The sequence below is a fragment of the Limanda limanda genome, chromosome 1, assembly GCF_963576545.1.
Source record: "Limanda limanda chromosome 1, fLimLim1.1, whole genome shotgun sequence".
NCBI classification, from domain to species: domain Eukaryota; kingdom Metazoa; phylum Chordata; class Actinopteri; order Pleuronectiformes; family Pleuronectidae; genus Limanda; species Limanda limanda.
The window spans coordinates 2758839-2780882 of NC_083636.1; the positions used below are offsets into that span (position 1 = coordinate 2758839).

The window sequence follows — 22044 nt, forward strand, 5'->3', positions numbered from 1 at the left end:
GTTCGCTCCTCACTTCAACGATCAGGATCAAAACATTCAGGCACTCGAGTGAATCTGTGCTCGCTCATATTTTCATTTATGTATTTTTATATAAGCTGGTACATGTCGTTTAGTTAGTTTGAGAGCGAAGGGGCCAACAGACAGGACCACTTTATACAGCAACAAATAAGCCTTTATGTCCTGCCTGCACCTGTGTGTGTGTCTGTGTGTATGAGTGTGTGTGTATGTGAGTCTGTGTGTGTGTGTGTGTGTTTTGCATTTTTTTTTCTCTCCATGAGAAAAACCCGCACATGCAGGGTGTAATTTGCAGAAATAGGCCACTCATTTCATACCTGCAGGCTGTGGGCTACACACACACACACACACACACACACACACACACACACACACACACACACACACACACACACACACACACACACACACACACACACACACACAGAAAGTATTGCAAAGTATTTCCACAGAGGGTTTTGGTGCAGGTGTTGTTGAAGCACTGACCCGTGCAGGTCAAGAATTACACTTGTTTCTTTGCATTTTTCAGTTTAATCAATAAAAAGGAAATAAAATACACAAAAATAGAACAGGTGGGAATTTTAAAATGATTTATTAATGCGTTATTAACAATCAAATATATAAAAACAGGGAAATGAAACTATTCAAACACATAAATGATGGTTTAAAAAGTTGTATTTTCTCGAGAGAACCTCCACCCACCCCCCCCTCCAATTAGCCCAATTAACCCGAATCAAAGCAGCCAATCACGGCGCCAATCAGCCAATCAATCAAAGCCTGAGACCCGTTCCTCCCCCCCCCCGCAGCAGCAGCAGCAGCAGCAGCTCGGTGTGGTGGTGGTGCAGCTCTGTGGAAGCTAGGTGGCCACACTGACACGTTTATCCACCCGTGCCACACACACACACACACACACACGTGGGTTCGAGTCCCGCACCGGAGGGAACCCGGTGGGTCTGCAGCCGAGCACAGGGCACCAGAGCCGGGCAGGAGGAGGAGGAGAGGGACCCCACGGCCCCGGAGAACCGCTGCACGCCTCTGAGGTGATCTCCACAGGCTGTGTGTGTGTGTGTCTGTCAGCGTGAGAGAGTGTGTGTGTGTCAGTGAAAGAGAGTGTGTGTGTGTGTGTGTGTGACAGTCACCGCCGCGGACTCACTGCGTCCTGACGCGTTTGAGGTGAACCGCTCGGCTCCGGGTGGGGGGGCAGAAACACCGAAAAAACAGACGCGCGTAAAGAGACTCCTCCACTCCCCCCCTCCCCCCCCCCCCACACCACCACCACCACCTTCTTTTTTTTATTTCCTGTCAGCTTTTTTCTTTTTGCTTCTTCTCGCTGTTCCTCGCAGCAGCTGCTGGACCCGGGACCAGGAGCAGGAGGAGCAGGAGGAGGACCAGGAGGAGCAGGAGGAGCAGGAGGAGCAGGAGCAGGAGCAGGAGGTGCAGGAGGAGCAGGAGCAAGCAGGAGCAGGAGGAGCAGGACTAGGAGGAGGAGGAGGAGGAGAGGGAACTCGCTTTATATCGAACCCCGGACCTGAGCTCGTTCCTCTGGATTAATTTGTCGCTGAAGGAGTCGCAGAGAACCAGGAGGAGCAGCCGAGGTCCTCCACCTCTCTCCTCTACCTCTCTCCTCCACCTCTCTCCTCTCCTGTCTCTCACTCTCTCTCTCTCTGTCTCTCACCCATCCTCCTCCATCCATCCCTCTCTGCGTGTGTTTCCATGTTCCTCTAGGTTCCGGGAGATTTTTTTGCTAACATGCATCACCAGCAGCGGATGGCAGCTCTGGGAACAGACAAGGAACTGAGTGACTTACTGGATTTCAGCGCAGTAAGCGAATCCTTCTCCTCCCGTTTCCTCCTGGTGCTCTGACATGTAGTTCGATGCCGGTGGGCTGCACGCTCGGCCACTGTTTACATGCTTATAACGGACGCACGGCACATAACCTGCACATTTCAAACCTCTCACTCTTTTCAAGTATCTGCACAGAAGTTGTGTGTTTTTTTGTAACTTGGGAGAAAACTCCGTGTGCATATTGTTGGTTTTGTAAATTCCCTTTCCTTTGATTTATCTGTGTGTGTGTGTGTGGTTGTGTGGTGCTCAGAATTGTGATGCTGCATTTCGTTATTTTGTTGTCTTATAGATGCGAAACAACGATTTGAAAATGTTCCCACCATCCATGGTAGTATATCTCATTTTAATTTCTTCTTTCCTTTTTTAATGTGAAGTCTGATTTCTTCCTTGTGCCCTTGACTGGGTTTTTTAGATAGAAAATGTTTTTCTTTTGCTGTGTGTGTGTGTGTGTGTGTGTGTGTGTGTGTGTGTGTGTGTGACTCTGCACTGTGTGGTGCACATGCAAGAGGCTGGGGGGTGGAACCTGCATGACAGACAGACAGGCTGAGAGACAGACATGTGTCTCACCCTCTTTAGATGCTGTTAAACTCCCGGCTGCAGGTTTTAAACTTGGTGCTTTCCCTTTCCTCTCTCTCTCTCTCTCTCTCTCTCTCTCTCTCTCTCTCTCTCTCTCTCTCTCTCTCTCTCTCTCTCTCTCTCTCTCTCTCTCTCTCTCTCTGTTTTGAACTTGACGGACAGGAAACTGTGTCCTCGCTCTCGTCCATGTTTTCTCTCAGCCTCTCTCCTCCTCTGGGAGCAACTTTGGCCTGAAGAGGAGGAGGAGAGAGGGAACACACACCATAAAAAAAAAAAAAAAATTCAGAAACACCCCCAAAATGAAGAGAGAGAGAGAGAGAGAGAGAGAGAGAGAGAGAGAGAGAGAGAGAGAGAGAGAGAGAGAGATGAACCAGGGCATCGAGTGTGTGATGAAGCATGGAGACACACTGAGGACGTGTTTATCAGGAAGACTTTTGATGATGTTTCATATTTTAAAACACTAAATTCACCTTTTGATTGATCTTTACAATAATGTTAAAGCAGCAGAGAAAGGACACGAGAGCTGAGGCCTGAATATTAACTGCAGAAATGTGAAATGTTTGGAATTTAAAAAACAATATTATAAATTCACAATTTGATTCCGACACAATATAAAAACCTGTGGATCCAAATATAGGGATTTTTCAATATGACGTCACAGATCTCAACCTGTCTGTTATCATGAGATATTTAATAAAAGATAAACATTAAAATAGCTGTAACGTCAGAATTAGGAGCCACAAACAGATAATGTACTTCTGTATAAATATTAACCCAATAAAACGTGTGTGCTCAGATTAAACATGATTTTTCAATAGAACAGAACAGGTTTTAATTTGGATGTAATAACTACACAATAATCTCTAAATGAAAAATTTAATATATCTCTATAGTAAGATTTAAGTTGTAAAATACCATAAATATGGCAGAATTACTGTAAAAATAAGTAATATTTACTGTTTATATAGAAGCACACACATATTTTTGAAGTCACTGTACTGATGATACATGATTGTTACTTGTTTATTGGAAAAGCTTGTACTAATATCACTAAATTCAAAATACACTCCCAGAAACACGTGTCAATCCCTGCACAGAATATTATATTATTAGAAAAATATCAAAAAATAGAATAATTAACAAGAAGTTCAGAAACAAATTGGGCCTTTATAGAAATATTGTCATGATATAAATATATATTTAAACAACACAAAGAGGAAGTCTGTTAATACAATAAACACTAAAGTAATAATATAATAGAAAATAAATAATAATCTTGAAAGGATTCACAATGAATCCATCAATCAGTGACACACACACTCTCCAGTTACCATTAATTAAGGATATGATGGGATTTTTAAAAAAAAGGCTTAAAAAATGTATTTGTGTGAAAGATTTTTACACATTTATGAAAAACATTAATCAGCGTGACTTAAATCATATTTGTTGAGAACAGAATCTGAAACAAAGGAGGGCAGCAGCAGCCCGAACGTGTCTCGTCTCATTAGAAATGCAGGTCGAGCATTAATTTATGCGATCATCTGTCTTTACACGCCCACAAGCTGAGGCAGCTGAAAACGCTTGGACGGGGATATCGATAGAAAACCTGCTAATGATCACAACCCGATCTTTTGTCTCCTAAACACTTGTTTTGTGAGCGTCGCAGCTGTGACGGAGATAAAACGCTCACAGGCCGACAGGCTGCGTTCAGGACCGCCGCACATCAAGTGGGGATCCTCTTCTCCAGCGAGGGTTTCAATTACAAACCCAAAAAGAAGAAAAGATTTCCACTGAAAAAAGCTAAAAGTGATTTTAGCGTGTGAGCGTGTGTGAGCTGGAGTGTTTTCAGGATCAGAGGTTTCAGCTTCAAACACAGCGACACACACACGAGGCCTGATATTCATCCAGAGAGGTGATCGACGGGGGTCAGATGTCTCACTTTGATACGTTTCTCTGTGAAGCTTTGCAGTCGCTCAGCAGGAATCAACATTCAGCCGCAGTCTCTGTCTTTGTATGGGCTTGATTCTGTGTTTTTCCTGGAGATGTGTAGAGCAGATGGCAACTGGTTCTGATGATTATCTCAGATGTTTAAGTCAGATATGAAGTAGATGTGAAGCGCTTCGTTCCAAAATGAGCCGTCCAACATTCGGATAAAGTGACACTCGAGAGCGAAAACAGGTTTCTGTGAAAGGTGAGCAGGTGACTGGAGTGATTGGATCCTGTTTATTCTTCACAGAAGCTGAATGAGGAATTTGATTTTTCTTTCTGCTTTTCTTCAAACGTCGCCGACGTGTTTTGGAAAATGAATCCTTCACGTCTGTGAGCGTCGTGGTGACGGCTGGGAATCGAACCGCCGTACGTTTAGAGGACAGAACCAAACCTCTGCAGCCAGAGGTTTGGACTCAGACTTAAGCCACAGATATGATGATTTTAAACTTGACTTAACATCAGAGGCTCATGACTTAGGTTCTAATTATTTGACTTGTTATGACTTTCATTCCTCGAATCCACCTATTTAAAAAATGTAAACCTTTTGTTTCTACTTAAATCAACTACGAAGACAATCAGGTCAAACAAACAAACAAACAAACAAACAAATAGTCTTTTTAGTTTTACCCTTAAATAGGTAAAATCTGTTAAACTAGACTGGACCTGATTGGGACTGGACTCTGGACTTTCCTTGTCGTGGTGTTTGTCTCGATCCTCGTTGGAACTGACTTGGAATCAGACGCAGGATTCATCCGACCTGAAGTTGGACTCTTGACTTGTTAGTCTTTACTCTGAACTCGATGTGGGACAGACCTGTCTTCCCTGACTCAATCAACCTGACCTGGGACTCGACTCAGGACTTGTCGACCCTGTTTTGGGACCTGATGCTTTCCAATTGGATTTCCATGACTCTGGACTCAATTTAGGACATTTTAGCTAAAATCAGAGACGTAAATACAACGTGTGAAACAGTGACTCAGTCCCACCTCTGCAGCCATTATTCAGATTTATAATTTAGTTGATTTACTCTTTAATCAGACAGTAAAGACAAATAACGTTTGAGAACTTTAGGTTCTGTTTTGAAACGTGTATTTCAAATCTGTTATTTGGCCCCTGAGGTTTCTTTATTGAAATAAATCCGATCCATGATACGCAGCTCTTTTAATTTTTCCTCTTCACAGTTAAAATACGAGTGTTAGAAAAGCAGAAACGAAACTGAAGCGTTGAGAATCTGGAGACGCTGTTCTCTCGGCCAAATGCTGCAGCGGTGTTTTGGAACGGAGCTCCTCATGTGTGTCTGTAGTGATGTGTGTCTGTAGTGATGTGTGTCTGTAGTGATGTCTGTCTGTAGTGATGTGTGTCTGTAGTGTGTCTGTAGTGTGTCTGTGCTCTCCGAGGTAACGTGCTCTCTGTTTGTCTTGTAGATGTTTTCTCCTCCTGTCGGCAGTGGAAAGAACGGACCGACCTCCCTGGGGAGCGGACATTTCTCCGGCTCAAGTACGTCAGTTTTTTTAATCCTCCTCCTCCTCCTCTTTCTTCTTCTTCTTCTTTCTCCTCCTCCTCTTCTTCCTCTTCCACCTGCTCGCGGCTGCTTCGCTTGCTGTTTGGATTTTTCGGGGGGGAACCATGTTTGGGACGTGCAGATGCTGTTTTGCGGTTTTTATGCTGTTTTGCTGGTGGAACACTATTTCCAGTTGACTTGAAAAATTGCATTTCTTGAAAGTATATAAGTGGCTCATTTGTTCTATGACGATTCTGGTTGGTTCTGCATTTTCTGTACTAAGATGTTGCTGCTTTCATTTCAGTGTGTTTGGTTTATTCAGTTTTTTTCTGTGTGTTACGTTCACGAGCTGCAGCGAAGGTCTCGTTTCCCAAGTTGGGAAGTCATTCTGATTTCAATGTGTGTGTTTGCTTTGGAGTCGGAATGTGGAAGAAAACATGGGACCCTGTAAACAACATGTGTATAATCATAGAAATGTCTCTATTGGCCGAGAGGTTTCGCTCAGTGAGAGAGAGTTGGAAAATGACAGAAGTCAAAATTGACAAGTTCACATTCGAAGCTTTTATTTGGAGCTGGTTTGAACAAGATCATCCGAATTGTTCGTATTTAATTTGACCAGCGGGATACAAATTTTGCGAATAAGAACCGATCAGAAACCAGTGCATTTAGAAAACGTATATATATACATATATCTACAGTTGTTCTTACGCTGCTGACCCTGTATAAACTGACGTTAACTATCATTGTTGTGCGGCCAGGCTCAGGTTGAACCCTTTGAAAAACATTGACATTCAGAACTGAAAAACAACCCAAGTAAATACATCTATAAACAGACAAAACCACTTAGAACTGAAGTTACGCAATTTCGTACATGTTAGCTTGCGACCGCTAGCGCTAACCTACCTGAAATCACTTCTTCTTTGCTGCTGTAAAACCAGTTCTTACCAGCGACTGATGTTTCTGAGCAGCGAAGTAGAAGCTACTTCCAGGAAAATCCAAGTGAAACTGAAATACTTGAACATGTGGTGTCACATGTGGTCCATGGTTTTACTTCCTTTCTGAGTCACAGATATATTCTTCTTGCTCAGACAGGAGTGAATAAATAAGTTCTCATGTTGAAGTTAAAGTTTTCTGCAGCGGATTCACACACACTGGATTCCTGAAGGGGTTGAATATGATTTGTTGTTTGTTGTTGTTCTCTCGCTCGACGTCACAGTTAATAACACGTTAATAACACGTTAATAACACGTTAATAACACGTTAATAACACGTAGACGTCCGAGGTGTGAGGGGATTTTTCATGTTTCTGCGTTTTGAAGGCGACGCGTTTGTTTTTCAGCTTCTCGAGTTCATTCCTGAAGGAGAATTCCTGTTTTTCTGATGTGCTGCACTCATTCTTTCCGGCCTCTGTTTGTGTGCATGTGAGTCTGTGTGTGTGTGTGTGAGTCTGTGTGTGTGTGAGTGTGTGTGTGTTGTTGAGAGCAGCTCACTGTGTTTTACTGGTGTATAAGATGTTGGTTTTTGTGGCTGTAGAATGTGTGAACGTGAAAGTTCAAATGTGCAGCAGGTTGTGAAGATTCACTTCTGCTGGTTTAACATCAGAGAATCAAGAGTTTGCTGCACAGTGTTGTTCTAAGTGTCTTAATTAATGACAGGTGCATTCTGGGACTTTAAAAACCAGTTGTGTTGGTGCTTGTACATGCATCGTTCTCACAGACCTCTACCAGGCTTCTGTTTTTCAATCGTGTGGTGGCCTCCAGTTGCTTCACGATAGTAATACACCATCACAGTGTTTGACCAGACTTCAGGTGAATTTGATATTTAAACCACTTTGGAGCTGGATGGGAAAAGGAGCCCGAGCTGTGAGATCTGATCTGTGACCTGAGATTCATCCACTCGTTCACTCGTTCCTCTGTCCAGTCACCCGCTATTAGCTCAGTGTGAATTTAAAGTTAATTATTATACAGTCAGTGGGCATCTGAATTCAACACTGCTTGGTCTGTATGTGTCCATCATCCAGTGTGTCATCAGTCGTTAACCTGAATCTAAACCAAGTGTCAAAGTTCAAACACTTGAAAATACCTATGATCTGTTCATTAATGTGCGGTACACGCTAAGCGTCCTGGTTTGGGGATTTAAATATAATATATGGTCCTTTGTTTGACTGCACGTTTTTCTTCTTCTCGCATTTCTGTCAGTTACCAAACACGTGGTTTAGCACCACCTGCTGGACTGGAGTGGGATCGACCTCGATGTGCACCTGGCGGCTAGAAACTTAAAATGTGTGTTGATGTGCAGTTTGTTGTCAAATAGATAAATGTTTTCTAATCTTTACACAACAGGATCCGTCCATCTATATAGATTTTTGTAATATTGGTTAACGAGGTAGGAATTCTTCATACACTATTTGCAATGAACATATTGTGTAAATAAATACACCAATAACAATAGGAAATACAACACAATTTGTGAGTCTCAACATGGACAAACAACAAAGAGAGGACACGATGCACAGATCTGTGTTCCACCTCTTTGTTGTCATGTGTCTCTCAGTATTTTAATGGATTGTTGTGATGCTATCATCAGTTGGATCAGTGTGTGTGTGTTTCTGCCGAACACCAACCGGCTCGTCTCCGTTACTCACGCTCTTGTAATTTGCCTCTAAACGGCGTCGGAAGCCATTTTGTCAGTTGGCTGGAAAACAGAGAGAAGCCGAGACGTCTTCTTTGTTTACCGCCTTGTTGTTGTTGTTGTTGTTTGTGCTCGGCGGTTTCGGTGATGTTGTTCTTTGCTCCGGTGCCGTGCATACAAATGTAGAGGAAGGACGACAAGTGTTACCATTTCCCCCCCCCCTCCAAAACAGAGCCTCTGCTTTTGTAGAATTTGCAGCGGCTGTTAGGCCTCGGTTTGCTGCTTCGCCGTGGATCTTCATTTCAGAATTGTTTTTTTTTTCTCCTCTTTTGATGCAGGAACACACACTGGTGTCACACACACACACACACACACACACACACACACACACACACACACACACACACACACACACACACACTCACGCACACACTGACACTCATTGCTGTACACAAATCACACTGTTTTTTTATGTGCACACATTGAAACACCCTCATGTACAAGATGCAACACACACACACACACACACACACACACACACACACACACACACACACACACACACACACTCTGCTCACCCCTGCTGTGGCTTTCTGCAGGCCTCGGCATTTTGATGAGCCCGGCGCTGTTTGTGAATGCAGCTAATTAGAACTCCACAGACCCACACAGCCATGAGAGCTGGTTTCCAAAGGCTGGTGTGAGGCCGGAGGAAGGGACACGCCGGCACCGAGTGGGGGTCGTTCACCTAACAGGGTTACAACCACACGTGCAGACCGGAGAGCAATTCAAGGAAAAGCTGAATAAACAAGCGGAGAAGAATAACAAATGCAGATGCTCCCGTTCAGCTGCACGGCGCCGGATCACCCAGCAGGAAACATCCACTCGTGTTCTGTGGCAGGTTTGAGAGCAGTTGAGATTTGGTGACTTTAAACCACGGGTCACAGTCGGGGCAGCGGCGCTCGATTCGCAGGTTTTCTCCTCAAGTGACTGAAGTGACGTCTGTATGCAAATCTGTGGAGAAGTGAATGTTTCATAAACTGGTCGACGCTGCAGATTGGACGAGTGTGGTGCAACATGTGAGGAGGAAGAGCTGCTCCTCTTCAATCAGCTGGAACACAGAGGAATCTCAGTGCGGCTGCAGAGCATCGAGAGTTCAATGATGAAGAAACCACAGTTAAAGTGGGTGTGCACAGAAAGACAAAGGGGCGGGACTTAAAACTCTGAAAACAGTATACCTACTGATTGGTTTAGATATTCAATTTGCTAAAATACTGTAAATGAACTTGGTGGAGGGACAGAAACCTCGATCTGTCAAAGTGCGATAGAAAAACCACAGTTTGTTCCTGATTCTCTGGAACCAGGTGGAGTTTAATAAACGTAAACAAAGAGACGAGGACTTAAAGGAGACGAGAGAACGGATAAAAGTGTTAAAAATACCGTCAGTCGGACGAGAGGCGGAGGAATAAAAACAGGTTTTAGGAAAACGCTTTATCTGATGCTTTTGACGATTGGGAGTGACATTTCTCTTTTGAAGCCCCCTCCACGTCTCACGTAAGTCTTCGGTTTTTTTTTTTGGCGATAAATTCACCTTAACGCACAAAAGCATCTAAACATAAACGCCGCACAATCCCCGCGAGTCCCAGCTGACACGCTCAGCCCACGGTCATCACCAACCAGGAAGTGGATTAGGCGTTTTAATTATTGGGAGATTTCGCCGTTGCTGTTGTTTATTTTGGGATCATCCCTGGAAAGATAATGCAGACTTCAAACTGTGTGTGTTTCTAATCTCCTCCTGGATGAAGCCGTGCAGCGAGCGGCTTCACGCCGCCTGTCAACGCCACCGACGCCGCCGCCAATGCCGCTCGTCTATTTCAGGTCTTGGCTGGTTTCGGTGTTTTTCCTCTTTTTTCTTTGACATTCTTCTAACCTCTCAGATCCGCTGTTTGTCTCCCTGTCACTGGTGTTGGAAGGTGTGTGTGAGGGTGTAAAGATGTGTGTGAGATCTGAAGAGATTCTGATGTGTGTGAGCATGTGTGTGTAGTTGGGGGTGGGGGGGGGGCATATACCCTCCCTGTTGCCGTGGGACATAAAGTTGGCAACGAAAGATGGACAAAATGTTTCCTGGAGTGACGGCAGAAAGAAGCTGAAATTAAGGAAATAAGGAAAGGAAGTAGAAGAGGAAAGGAAGAAAGGAAAAGCAAGAAAGAGAGAGAGTAAGAAAGACCCGATGATAGAAGAAGGGAAAGACGGAGAAACAGATGGAAGAGAGAAGGGAAAGAAAAGGATCAAATAAATCTGGTGTTATATTCTCATTGTCAACAACCAGTGAACCAGTAAACCTCAGACTGAGTCTCGGGTCCAAACCTGCTGGCGTTTCATAAATCTAAAGTTACACCTTCAAAATAAGAAGTCTCCTTAGTTTCCTCAGACAGATTCACACGAGGAAATGTTGTGTCTGGACTATTTTAAGCGGCGGACTGATACAGAGCAGCAGGTCGGTGAGAAGGCTTCGACACTGACTCGTACACTACAGCAGTTTCAGTCAAAGTCTTAAAGGAGACATATTATGCCCATTTTACCACAGCTGATATGGTTCCTTGGGGTCTTAATGAAATGTCTGAAACATATTTTGGTCAAAATACCACAATGATCATTTAAAACACCTTTTTACCCTGTTTAAAGCAGCCCTCCTCAGATTGACCTGTTTTGAGTACCAATTCGTCGCCATCTAGCGTATCGTTTCTGACAGAGAGGAACCACAACAAATCGCGGGAGTTGTTTTTTTCCAGAGTTTTTGGGACGGTAGACATGCCAGATCCCCAAATTTACGTGTAGAAGCACTACAAAAGTGGAATTTTCATAAAATGTCCCCTTTAAGATACTGATTTCTATAAACACATGTGAATATACAAGACTCCAGTTTCTAAAAGCTCAAGTTTGACCAATCACGTTTGAGATTGCGGTCGCCTTTTTCCCCCAACTTGTTGTCAATAATAGCGCCTCCTGCTGGATACATGCTGCAGATGCCACGGCTTTGTTACCCGTCCACAATGATAAATAATGTCGACTAGTGGTTTGTGAGTCGACATGTGATCAGTGTTTCTCTAACCGGCCCTAAAATATCGTAAGTTGCCCCAGAAGCTAATTCACCATCAGACGAAAGCTGATTAGTTTGAATATTACCAAACTTATTTAAACCCTTTCTTGTGTTTCTCGATTTATTTCGGATAAAACTGCCTCTTTGCATCAACCAACACTAAACAACAGAATAACAAAGTGAAACCTCTCGTTGATAAAAGAGTTCCGACCCTCGTGTGTCTGAAGCTCGGGCAAAGTTCATCTGTGGCAAACTGAACCAACTCGACTTGAGAAGGATTCAAACCTTGTGTTTCTAACGTCTCACGAGTCACAAAGCCCGTCAGGTCCAGATCACATCAATAATCTTTATCCTGTTTTATTTTGGTCCCTCCCTCCTTCCGCCTCCTCTTCCTTTTCTTGTCAGAACCCGCAGACGAGCCGGGACGCCACCGCAGCGCCGCCGCCAGCAGCTTCACGCGTTAGCACAGAAATTTGGACGAGGGCAGATCCAGCCCCCGATGGCACGCCTGATTTTTGTTCCTCTAATTGGCATAGCTTATTAAGTCACAGTTCACAGCGGAGGAAAAAGGAGGCTGCTTTAATAATATCCCCTCTCCCGTTTGATTTGATGCACTTGTTCCGAGACAGATAACGCGCTTCGCTGCGGCGAGCGACGCCCCCTCCGCCACCCTCTTGTCTCTATTCAGTCAGATCTGCCTCCGTCACGCCCGTCACTCACACGCCGGCTCATCGCTTTCAGAACGGAGCCGGAGAGCAGGAGCCGGTAGCTTAATGCCTCCGCCTCCCACCTTCCTCTGCTCCCAGGCAAAGCAGAACGACTCACAACACAAACACACAACCACGCTGCTAATTGTGCAGCGGATTAGGGATTAATAGGCGTTTTTAGCTATAATGGCAAATATTATTAGCCCCATTTACTTTTCTAATGCTAATAATGACTCTGCTAATAATGGCAGTGATTTCAAGGTTAAAGTCTGTGAGAACTCGACATGGATTTGTGTGTTTTTTATTTTTTTTTCTCCCGGCAAAGCTCAGGAGATTGACGTGCCGCGTGCTTCGGCGCGTCGACTCGCTACCGAGTCGGCGTCCATATGTTCTCCCAGAAGACGGGACGAGCTGCTGAGTTCAGATCAGTTTGTTAGTCGGGTTTCTCTGACTTCACTCTGGTTTTATCTGGTGTGAGTCTGTCTGTGTTTCGTTCACGTGAGGTTTGTGCGGTTTGTGGGTCAAAGACGATGTGGAATGTTACAATTGAACCACATTTGTGATATTTTGTAGACGTTTCTAGCTTTTGTTTCAACAGCATTTCATTGACTGCTTTATATTTCCTATGTTGTGAGGATCTACGTCAAATTGAAACACAATCTTTTACAGCTTCAGGTCACGTTAACACACACGTGAACGTGACGTGATTATCTTTGGTCAAGTTGAATTCCATTTAAAGCCAAACTGTGGACATGCTATGCCACAGGAAGCAAATGTTTATTCAGCTCCTCACTGGCTCTGATTGGACGAAGTCTTTCCATCGCTACATTTACCGATGATTCTTGTCCTTAGTTTGCGTTTGTAAAGATACGATTCTGTTCTGTTAATGTGAGGTTTGTGAGGTTTGTGGGTCAAAGACGATGTTGAATGTTGCAATTGAACCAAATTTGTGAGTAAAGTGGACATTTTTTAGACGTTTCAACAGCTTTTCATTGAATACTTTATATTTCCTATATTTTGAGGATTTGAAACTTAAAATAAAGGATTTAAGAAACACAATCTTTTACAGCTTCACGTCACGTTAACACACACACGTGAAGGTGATGTGAATATCTTGGTTCAAGTTGAATTCCATGCAAAGCCAAACTGTGGACATGCTTTGCCACAGGAAGCAAATGTTTTATTCGCCTCCTCCCTGGCTCTGATTGGACGAAGTTTTTCTATCGCTACATTTACCGATGAGTGATCTTGTCCTTAGTTTGCGTCTGTAAAGATCCGATTGGTTTCTTCAAGATGAGGTCACTTCCTGTCTAATTTTCAGTTTTTGGTTTACCCAGATATGTTACATGGGGGATGTCGGGCTTATCACGCATACTGCAGTCAGCCACCAGGGGGCGATCCAAAACAGTCCATGTTTTTAACGTGAACAACATGATACCTGCTGAATATGATCACGTTTGCGTTGTTATTTCCGCATTCATCTAAAAACACCTGTTCCATTTCTCTCCTTCTTCAGTTATTAGCTACATTCACACGTTTCTTTTCTTTTCCCGCTCAGTCGCACAATCTGTTCACTTCCTCTCGTCCAATGAGCCGGAGGTAGCTGAATACCTTTCCCCCCCGCCGCCACCGCCACCGCCACCGGCACCGGCACCTCCACCACCGGCACGCCACCGCCTGCGGCGAACACGCTTTACTTCCTCTTCGGTATCTTTTGGTGAAACCTCACGGCTCGAGTGCCCCCCCCCCTCGTCGCCACTGAACAGCGTGTGACGTCGGCGAGGTGTCGTGTGTTCTCAGCGCACCTGTTCACTCGTACCGGCGGCGGCGGCGGCGGCACAGTCGCAGTCACCGAGCCTAATTACCCAATCCTTAAAAAATAAAGAGACAGAAAACGTCGACCAGGCGTCGCACAATTACAGCCGCGCTCAACACCTCTCAGCTGCAGCACCACTCCAATTAGAGGCAGCCAACTTATTCTGGGAGGCGGTGGAGTGTGTGTGTGTCTGTGTGTGTGTGTGTGTGTGTGTGTGTGTGTGTGTGTGTGTGTGTGTGTGTGTGAGTGTGTGTTTGTGTGTTGATGCTTGTATGAGTAAGTGTGTGACAAGTGAAATTGTTTTGGGAGTTTAACGTCGAAACATGTGTGTCTTTTGTGTGTGTGTGTGTGTGTGTGTGTGTGTGTGTGTGTGTGTTTGTGTGAGTGTTTGTGTGTGTGGCTAACCTGAACGCTGAAGAGGTGTGTTAAGGAAACATGTCGGCTGTTAATTGAGAAGTTCGAGGTTTGGGAATCAGCTGATTCCACCTTCATCTTCCTCTGTGTCCTCACTCTGCTCCTCTTCATCACTGTCGTCCATTTCTTCACCTCCTCACTCATCTTCCTCTGGATCCTCTGATCTCTCTCTGTTTCCTTCATGTTCATTTTTTAGTCCTTCTATCTTTCTTATCCCATCCTGCCATCCTCCTCTTTGTCCTGCCTTTCAACAGCTTCATCCCTTCTTCCTCAGCTTCCTCTTCATCACTCTCCCTTCTTTTCCTCTTCAATCTTTGTATTTTTCTTTTCCCTTATTTGTTCTTGTCGTTCTTCTCCCTTGTTCCTTCCTCCTTTCTTATTCTTATCCATCTTTATTCTGTCGACTATCTGTTCTTCTTCTTCTCCCCCACTCGTTCCCTCCCTCTCTCACTCTTCATCCCGTTACCTTCTTCCTCATCCTCTTCATCACTCTCCCTTCTTTCCTATTCAACCTTCTGAATTTTTCTTCTCTATTTCCTCTTTTCTTCTTCCTCCTTTCTTATTCTTATCCATCTTTATTCTGTCGACTATCTCTTCTTCTTCTCCCCCAATCCTTCTCTCCCCTACTCCCTCTTCATCCCCTGTTACCTTCCTCCTCATCCTCTTGGTTCTTCACAGTCTTCAAACTGCTACCATTGACTTTTTTCTCCTGTTGTTTCTTTCGATGCAAAACATCCTGTTCTCCTCCGTCACTTGTTTGTTGTTATTTGCTTCCACATTGTTTTTCCTTCTTCCGACCTTCAACATTAAACCATCGCTTCCTGCTCTTATGTCACGTTTCCTCTTCCACTTCCGTCTATTTGCCTTTCGACACAAAACACAGGCTCCTAACTCTGACCTCATGTTCCTCAGTGAGAAGCAGGTTGAGATTCTGCCCTTTTTCTTTTTCTTATGAATGAAATCCACATGATTTAATCTTAATAACTGATGACATTTCTGTGTAGATTAATTTACCCTAAAAACAATAACTATACAATGAGCTCATCTCAAACATGCAGTAAGTGAAGGGAGTGAAAACAGAGCTGTAAATACATCAGGTTCTCAGGGTTAATTATTCAGCTTCATCTGAGAGAAGGATCTGGACAGAAAGAGAGAGAAGGAACGGAGAGAGGGTACGATGAAGGTGAAGAGGAAACCGCTGAAAAAGATGTTTATAAAACAAATAGTCTGTATTAGTTATAATCATTATTGTCTTTAATGTGTCGGAATGATTTTATCATGGCAAGTCTCTCTCATCCTCAGCTCATGCAGGTCCATCCTCCTTTTCCTCCTTTTCCTCCTTTTCCTCCTTTTCCTCCATTTTCCTTCCACCCTTCCAAACCCTTCATCTCAAACTAGGTGAAACGTAGACACACACATATATATAAACGCTTCTATACGATGAGAACCCGTGTGTCGAGGTGTTTGGTGAACGAACGTGATGCGAGTCGACTTGTCGGAGACACTGAACCTTCACACTGCAGAGATCAGCAGGTTAAACCATCTGCTTGGGAGCGGGGGGGGGGGGGGGGGGGAGGGACAGAGCGGGGGAGCAGCGCGATGGTTCGTCCCGGCTTTTGTTTTATTCTAAGTCTTTGGCAGCGCTGGCACCGGAGTGGCACTGCCAAGTCCCTGTGTGTGTCTCTGTGTGTGTGTGTGTGTGTGTGTGTGTGTGTGGAGTAGATTTTCCAACCCCCCCATTTCCACACACACACTCATGCACATTCTCACACACACACACACACACACATGCACAAACACACAAAAAACTGTAAATTGTCTGGAACACCCCTAGTGCCATCTGGTCCTGTGACAGGCCAGACAGTGTGTGTTTGTGCTCGTGTGTGTGTGTGTGTGTGTGTGTGTGTGTACTTGCACTTGCACTTGTATTTGTCCTTATATATTTGTGAGGACCATAGTCCTTACAGAGTGAGGAGATCTTTGCTTGTCTTCACTTTTTAAAGGATTGTTTGAGTGTGAAGACGATTCAGGTTCAGGTTTTTAGTTGTGATGGTTCATGTTCGGTAAGAAGCTGAATAATGAGTGCATTATACCGATGAGTGTCTTCACTAAGATAGAAGTACATGAATGTGTGTGTGTGTGCAGTAAGTGTGTGTGTGTGTGTGTGCACAGAGAGAGAGAGAGAGAGAGAGAGAGAGAGAGAGAGAGAGAGAGTGTGCATGCTCTGTGTCGATGTGTGTGGCATTACTGTGTTTTTGTTCATGTAAAATTGAAAAACCCTACATTTTCCGACACTCTCTCTCTCTCACACACACACACACAGACACACACACACACACAGACACACAGAGACAGTTACACACACACAGACACACACACACAGACACTCTCTCCAGTATCAGCAGTGAATTCATGCCACCGTCCCTGGCTGTGTTTGTGTTCACTTGGACGCTCCCTCCCTGACGTTTAATTGGTGTTTTGGTCCAGTGTGAAACTGGGTTATTTCACAGTCCCAGTGTTTAGTCTGTTTGAGACGCTTTTCTAATGGAGTTCTGTCGGCCTGCGGGGGGGCAGAGAGAAGCAGAGTCCTGCCCTAGTGCCCTTGAGCGTCTAGTGACACATTCTTGTCACAGATCCTGACCTTTGACCTCGGATGTTGTGATTCTCTAACCTGATTGGTTGCTTTGTCTTGATTGACTCAATTATTTAAGTTTATTTATCAACACATATATTTTGTCATTACTCTTATTTGTGCTTTTATTGTCTCCATCTCTAGATTTGACTCACACTGGCTCATTCACAGTAAATTCTACAACTGTTGCATTCAGTGCTTTGCTAAAAGGCTCCTCAGCAGCGGTTGATCACAAGAGGGAAAGACTGGTGTGCAGATTTGAACCGACAACCTTCCATAGACGGTGTTAATGCTTTGCTCAGTGCACCTGGACCTGTGTTTATATCAGTGCCTTGCTCACAGGGAATTGAACTTGTAACCCTGACAGTGTGTTGAGGCCTTGCTCATTAGACCTGAGCTGCAAACTGTGATCGCTTCATTGATAAAATGGAATGGAACAAGCAGTGAATATGTAATAGAAGTAAAGTGTGTGTCTTTGTGTGTGTATGTGTGTGTGTGTCTGTGAGAGACACATGCGGGTTGACCTGAGGAGACCAGACCGCAGCTTCCTCATTGGTCAAAGAACATCTGGCGGTGTGTGTGTGTGTGTGTGTGTGTGTGTGTGTGTGTGTGTGTGTGTGTGTGTGTGTGTGAGACACCACATTGATCTCCCCTCTCACATTCCACACTGTCAGGACTGTGAATAGCAAGAACTCCTCACTCCAAACATTTCTCCCTCTCTCTCTCTCTCTCTCCCTCTCACTCTCTCCCTTACTTTTTCCTCTTTTCATTTTCTCTCCCTTCTTTCTCTCCTTTCTTTCCTTCCATCTCTCTTTTCTTTCTTTCTGTCTCTTCCCACTCATTCTCAAATCAGATCTAATTACGACCCGACTCGTGTTGACTCTCCAAACTTGACTCTGACTCTTTGTGACCTGTTCTCCTCCTGAGTGACTCAGCAGACGACTTGTCTTCTGAAACTTGTGTTTCTAGGCAACTGAACTGAAACAACAAATACCTTTTTGTTCTTGAAATTCAATTAATACTGAACTTGTTTAATAAAATCTTCACAGATAATATACAAATATCTGATCCTATACTGCAGGATTTGGTCAAAAGTGTTGAGTCTATTCGCACCAAACTTGGTGGAGGAGCAGGTTCAGGATTCTTTTATTTTTACCACTTTCCTTTACTTTGCAAAGAAACTTTCTCCTCAGTTTGGTAAGAAATAATTGGATCTTAACGTAAAAAATCCGCCAGTGTTGTTGAGATCTGAGTCTGGACGTTTCAAGGCAGATTATCAAACACTTCCTGTTTTGTGTTATGTTGTTTGGCCTCAATGAGGCGACTGTAGGTGCTTTACTGGGATTTAAGTGATTCATGGTTTTGTCTAGCTACTCAATTTGGTCAAGATTAGATAAGGATGTCTGGTGTAACTTGCAAAAATTAATTAATTATCTGGAATTAAATCAAATCCGTGATCTTTCCTGAACTTTAACCAAAGAGTTGTTGTTGCCTGAACCAAACACACGACTCTGGACGGTTTCTCAGATCCTCACTCGCTCCTGATGCTTCTGCAGCTCATTGCTTCATTCACTCAGAATGAATTCTGCCTCTGAACATTCTCCAACCAGCGAATGCGTTTCCTCGAAATCAAATCACCATCCTGGAGTTTAGTCGTATGGAGATAAAACTTCTAGAGAGACGAGTCGTAGTGTATTAGAGGTTGTTTGTCTTATTTGACAGCTTTGTTTTGCAATAACTCGAGGCTGAATCCTCGGCTTCCACACAGTGTTGCTAGCCCGTGGTGAAGAGGACGTTAAAAGGGACATTTGTTGGTGTTTAGTTTTTTTCTCCCCCCCCCCTCCCCTCCACTCTCCTCTTTTCTCTCATTTTCCGGCCGGCTGCCTGTTGGATGGCCGTCCTCTGACAGCTTGAAGCCATTTGAAGGACCAATTATCCAATAAATGCGGCTTTATGAAGTTGTTTCCCGGCTGCTGTGTTCTTGGAAGGCAGAGGTATATATCAAGAAGATTTACAACACCCCGAGCTTTTAAAGGAAAGTGCCTCCATTCGGGAGGACGTGACACCTCCTCCTTCCTGCAAAGCCAAGCAAAACATAAGCACTTTTGTGTTATTGTGCTTTAATATCTCTGGTGATGATCCAACACCAAACAGAAACTAAAGATTTAATCCAGAAAATAGAAGACAGAGTATATGGACACCCCGATACTCCAGACAGGTGTGGTATCTGTGACCAGGAGCATTAATCTGGAAAGACTCAGAGAACAAACGTCTGAATCCGGCCGAGGGGATTTGCTCCTGAAGCAGATGTCGGGGGGGTGATACGATCAGGCTCACAGTGGGAGCTTCAGTTGATCCTGAAGGTTTTAGGATGTGGTTAATTTAGATCCACTGGTTTGTGAGCTGCTGTGTTCGAAGCCTCCAGTTTGATATCGTGTTCAGCACCATCTTGTTGTTTGGAACCAGGAGAGACCATATTTGGAGGAGCAAGGGGGAGGAGCCACCAGGAGCTAGCTGTCAAACGGTATCCACGCTTACTTAGGAATATGTTTACTTGTGTTTTAAATCAAATGCGACGTAGACAAATCTACTCTGACAACCAGTGGAGTCGTCCTCTGCTGGTCGATAGAGAGAATACAGCTTTGTGTGTCTGTCCATTTTGATATCGAGTCTATGATGCAACTAAGACGGTAGTTTCTTTGCATACACAACTTTTCCACGAGATGTTCCCTCAACGTTAGACGCACAACATTGTAGGAGCATTATCAAAAGTATGTGGACAACCCAAACAAATTTTTTCAGATACAAGCAAAGACACTATGATACATCTCTTCTGTCCACTGCTGCAGCTCCTCTGTTCAGCCTCTGTCTCAAACACTTGGATGATGATGATTGTGTTACTGTTGTGTTGTTGTTGTGCGTTGTGATGTCACTTTGACTCTGGACGCAGGTGTATTGTGAAACTTGGTGTTTCAGAAGCTTCAGAGTTTTCTTTACCTCAGACTTTGGGCTTTTTAGCTTTTACATTCACAAGAAAAGATTAAGATTAATTTAACAAGATGGCTGCTGCTTCACACACATACCTTTAAACACACACTGACACACACTGACAGACACACACACTTCAAACTGTGGGACGCACAACATTGTCTGAAAATCCTTTCATGCTGAAGCTTGATCGAGTTTCTTTCCTCTCACCACACGAAGCAGCGAACTCGTCTTCATCGGTTTTCCGCGCATCAGAAGCAAACCCTGTGTTGTCCACTTCTCTGCTGCTGCTTCACCTGTGAGCTTTGCTTGTTTACTTGTGTTTGTGTATTTGAATACTGCAACACAACTCTTCAACAGCACCAGCTGCTTCTGGAGCGAATCGTACCAACTCGGCGTTTCGAGCTCACCGCCACGATATTCCCTCGGAGAAGAAGAGCAGATTAAATAAGCTTATTAACTGTAGAAGAAGTGTGTAGATGTTGTATAGGGGCTGTAGGGGAAGTTGTTGTGTGTTTTTGTTTCTCTGGTGTGAGTCTGTCAGGCCGACGGCTCTGGGTGCGGCCAGAGGTTTTAAAATACTTCAGCTCGGACTGAGGAAGCAGAACTAATCGCTTCAGTGACTCTGTGAGAGGGCGAGACCCGGGGTTTGTCACTTCAGCGTGTGTGTGTGTGTGTGTGTGTGTGTGTAGGTTGGAAAGTACCCCCCCTCCCTTCCCTGATTAACACTGGTGTGAGTGTTTGATCAGTGAAATGTGATGGAGACCCCCCCCTCGTTGACCCTGGATGAATCCCCCTCTGGTTTAAAGGCATCTTCTGTGTTTCAGGGGCTGGAATCTGGAACAAATATCAGTAAATCATCAGGAGCAGGCTCGGCCAGCGCCCCCCCACTGCCCCCCCACCCCCCATGTTTCCTCAATAAAGCGTTTCCTCCTCCGAGCGAGCGAGTGTCGGGTGTGAGGGTCTTTGTCTTGTCTGGTGAAAAACAGGAGTTTCAGACATAAATTTAAATGTAACCTCTGTGTGAACTCGGAGACGCACTGAGGATCTGAACAACACAACCTACTGATGTTGTGATCGTAGCCGGACTGAAGTGGAGTATGACTCTTATGGTCCTTGTGTATTTGATGTGTTTGTTGCTGATTCGTGCAGCGACTGTAACACAACATCTCACAAGTCTCCGTCCTCCAAAGCTGGATTATCAGGTTCCTAAATCTGCTGTCGATAAAAACACATCTGGCTGCGAGTCCGATAAACAAGCAGCGTGTCAGCTAACGAGCTGCTCACGTCCTGACTCACTACTGGTCATCGTTTTACACACAACTGGATCCACACGGGTCCAGAAACATTACAATCAGACAAGCGTGTTGTGCGACACTAAGTGTAACACACCCTGAAACTGCTGCTTGTAGGAATATTATCAGAAGTATGTGGACAACACAAACAGATAATCAAAGACAACATTATACATCTCTTCTGTCCTTTGCTGCTGCTCCTCTGTTCAGCCTCTGTCTCCAACACTTGGAGGATGATGATTGTGTTACTGTTGTGTTGTTGTGATGTCACTTTGACTCTGGAAGCAGGTGAATTGTGAAACTTGGTGTTTCAGAAGCTTCAGTGTTTTCTTTACCTGAACTCGACTTTGGGCTTTTTAGCTTTTACATTCACAAAAAAAGATTAAGATTCATTTAACAAGATGGCTGCTGCTTCACACACACATACCTTTATACACACTGACACACACACACACATTTCAAGCACCAGGGCTACAAATTAGAAAGAGCTGAGTAAATGTGCAGCAGGACTGGGGGGGGGGGCGTGGGCCGTGTTCGG

The 22044-nt window shown here is 44.4% G+C and overlaps 1 protein-coding gene across 1 annotated transcript in view; it reads left to right on the forward strand.

The window, feature by feature from the left end:
* The first annotated feature begins 1728 nt into the window (after positions 1 to 1728).
* Positions 1729 to 22044, forward strand: part of LOC132998688 (transcription factor 4-like) — a 161534-nt gene continuing 141218 nt past the window's right edge. Inside the window, exons 1-3 of the mRNA XM_061068421.1 lie at positions 1729 to 1836; positions 2150 to 2188; positions 5850 to 5922. Of these exons, the coding sequence (XP_060924404.1) occupies positions 1765 to 1836; positions 2150 to 2188; positions 5850 to 5922 (184 nt within the window). The 5' untranslated portion in view covers positions 1729 to 1764. The remainder of the gene's footprint in view (positions 1837 to 2149; positions 2189 to 5849; positions 5923 to 22044) is intronic.